The sequence below is a fragment of the Vombatus ursinus genome, unplaced genomic scaffold (assembly GCF_900497805.2).
Source record: "Vombatus ursinus unplaced genomic scaffold, bare-nosed wombat genome assembly UNPS02000173.1, whole genome shotgun sequence".
NCBI classification, from domain to species: domain Eukaryota; kingdom Metazoa; phylum Chordata; class Mammalia; order Diprotodontia; family Vombatidae; genus Vombatus; species Vombatus ursinus.
In genome coordinates this window covers 1-2,983 of record NW_020939951.1, presented here as the reverse complement: position 1 = coordinate 2,983, position 2,983 = coordinate 1, and the positions used below count along the sequence as shown (strand labels likewise).

General features: G+C 49.7%; 1 protein-coding gene across 1 annotated transcript; it reads right to left on the bottom strand.

Annotated features, from left to right (window-relative positions):
• Positions 1 to 17: 17 nt before the first annotated feature.
• Positions 18 to 831, bottom strand: LOC114029682 (translation initiation factor IF-2-like; the record flags this gene model as incomplete). Its single annotated transcript, XM_027844600.1, has 1 exon — positions 18 to 831. A coding segment is annotated over one exon (814 nt), but the record flags the coding sequence as incomplete, so codon positions are not given.
• Between the last annotated feature and the right edge of the window lie 2,152 nt (positions 832 to 2,983).

Sequence of the window (2,983 nt, the reverse complement as noted above, 5' to 3'; positions counted from 1 at the left end):
AGGCGGAGGTCGCGGGCGCGGGCGCGGGCGCGGGGGGCGGCGGAGCCTGAGGTGAGCCCGGGGCCGCGGCGGCGGCGACGGCGGGGCGGGGTCGGGCGGGGCGGGCCGCGGTAGCGTTGGGGGGCTCGGCGGCGGCCGCTGCGAACGAACCAGCGGACGGGCTGACACAAAGGTACCGGGCCGGACCGGACCGGACCTGGGAGGGGGGTGTTTGGTCACATGAAGCGGCGCAGCCAGTGAGTGGCGCGGAAGGGCAGGAAGGGGCCGAGGCCCGGCGGGCGCCATTGCCGAGCTCCGAGTAACGGGGCGGCGGCGGCGGCGGCCCCCGCCCGGACCCCTTCCCTTCCCCTGCGGAGGCGGGGGGCTCCTCAGGCCGGTGCCCGGCCTCTGCGCCTCGGGCACCCGAGGGAGCCGCGGGGCCCTTCCCCCGAGCTCTGGGTCGTCGGAAGCCCCCGAGCGGAGCTGGAGCGTCGCGGGGCTCTCGGGGCTCGGGCGGACGCGGATTCCCGTAACTTTGGTGGGAAAGTTTGCTCGGCGCCCCGGGGGTAGTTTTGGAAACTTCTCGCGTAGGGGACACCTCTTTGTGGGGGTCCCCGAGAGGGGGCCGCGCTGATGCTCGCCCGGATGCCGCTGAGCGAGCGCGTCACGCGCGGGGACCAGCCCCGGGGCAGCGGCGGCGGCGGCGCCGGGATGCGATTGGGCCCGGGCGATCGGGAGCGGGGAGGCAGGGGGTCCGGCCTGCCCCGGAGTAGATAGGGAAAGCCCGGGGCGGACGACGCTTTCCATCGCCGGGGTGCCCCTGGCTGGGGCCGCCCGCAGCGTGGCGACGAGCTGGCCGGAGGCAGATCGCGTTTTGTGTCGGGGAGGTCACTGGCAAGAGTCCCTCCCCGTTGCTTTTACGAGGTATATTTTCTAGTTGTTAGACGAGGTTTAAATTTAAAGAGTTAGGCAGTAGTACCTTACACCCTGCTGTTTCCTAACGTCATTTAAAACATAGTGAACACGAATACAGAGAAGCCACTGATAGATCTGTATAATTATGGCAAAGTTCTCCACTTGATAGGGAAAACTTCTGGTGAAGAAGGAAAAAATGAAACAACAACTTAAGTAGACTATGTTAAAATTGCCCCAGTATCTCTCTTTCCATTCTGATAAGTTTTATTATTTTATTCTTCCTTCCCTTTCCCCACCTCCAGACTAGAAATTTTGACGAGATTACTGAGTAGGAGATACTTTGGCATTCAGTCACTAAAAAGGAATTGAAGAAGTAAAGGATTTTAGAACTATATAATTGTAGTCTCACCTGCACATTTTAAAGATGAGAAAACTAATAACCAAAGGATTTACTGGTGGCCAAGGCCACAGAACTAGGTAGTGGTAGAGAGAGCATCTACCAGAGGGGTCAATGCTTACCGTCTGCCTTCCCCTACCACTAAAGCACACCAGCATTAAAACCTAATGGGGAAATGTGTAACAATATGAATGTACAGGTCAACTTAGATAATGTTAATTTGTAGTTTTCTAAGTCAGCTGCCCGCAGGGATCCGTTTCTGTTTTGAGCCTGACACCACTTGATTCTAGAGAACTTGTCTTACCTTGCTTGTCAATACTCTTTCTATTGATTCCATGCTTCTGTGATTTAAAAATAAAATTTCCACTTGTAGTAAAACTATTTCTAGGGAGACAGTTAGAGGAAATGATACTTGGCATGTAATACTCTTAAACTAATGAAAATGTGGCCTTAGAGAAAATTGAAATCTTTCAAGTTTGATTTTGTACGATTACTTTTTAAAAACTTTAAAAGCAGAAGCAAATTCAAATGCTGTTTTGCGTGTAATGTAGACAGTTATAGAAGGTTTTCATATGTAATCCTGACTTCTCAAAATGTTTGACTAAAGTGTCATCTATAAAATCCCCTTTGTTGGTTAGAGAGTGGAGGAGCCACAGTGTAGGAGCATTCACACTTGATTAAGTAAAAAATCTGGATTCGGGTCACTGGAACTGCAGTTTATACTCCCAAGCTCTAGATGGAGATGCCAGGATGTTCAGTTTTTAGTTGCTTGTGCTTAAAACTTCCATTAAAGTCTTATTCTTCATTGTTGTGATGAACTTTGGTTCTCTTAAGGGTTTGTCTTATAACAGCTGATTTGCTCTTAGAGCCTCAAGGTTTTTGAAGCTCAGAATTCCACAGAAGCATCCTGGAAGAGTGTATGTTATCTGAAGAACAGCCAGTTTAAGTTTAAAGTTGCTAGTCACCAGGTTGGCTGCAGGGTAATAAAATTAGTTGGAGGTAGCCTAAAATCCAACTCAGTTGTGGAACCTGGAAAGAAAGTGTCAAGGTGAATAAAAAACAGTAATGCTCACATTTCACCTTGGATACTCTGGATTGTTCTGTCTAGGTCCTTGGGTGCAGCGTTTTGACTGAGTCCAAGTTTTGCAGAACAAATGCTTTTATTAAGGGGATTTGTTCTGTGAAGTTTGGATTCAGTCAAAGGGCCGAACTTGAAAACCTAGAGGGCCACTTGTGGCCTGAAGGTTGAAGGTTCCCCACCCCTGGTAACCAAACTGGCCTTACAGATGTTCCGTATAACACACTCCACCTCTGTGCCTTTGCACTGGCTGTGACCCTCATTTCTGTAACTCATTTCCTTCTTAAGGCCTCCTCTTAGAATCCGTAGTTTCCCTCAAGACCTTTTGCAAGGCCACCTTCTACATGAAGCCTTTTACTGTTTGTTTTCAGTTGCTAGTGACTCAGATCACCTATATATACTGATTATGTATTTATTGCCTCATCCAGTACATGGTAAATTCCTGCAAGACTGGGACTGGTTGACTTTTGTCTTTGTAACCCCAGTGCCTACCTAACACCTGCCCTGGCATACAGTAGATGTTTAATAAATGCTGATTGATATAATAGCTGTTAGAAAATTAGACATTAACAGCCATTTTCTGTGGCACATAAAATTCCATTCTTTTTTTTTTT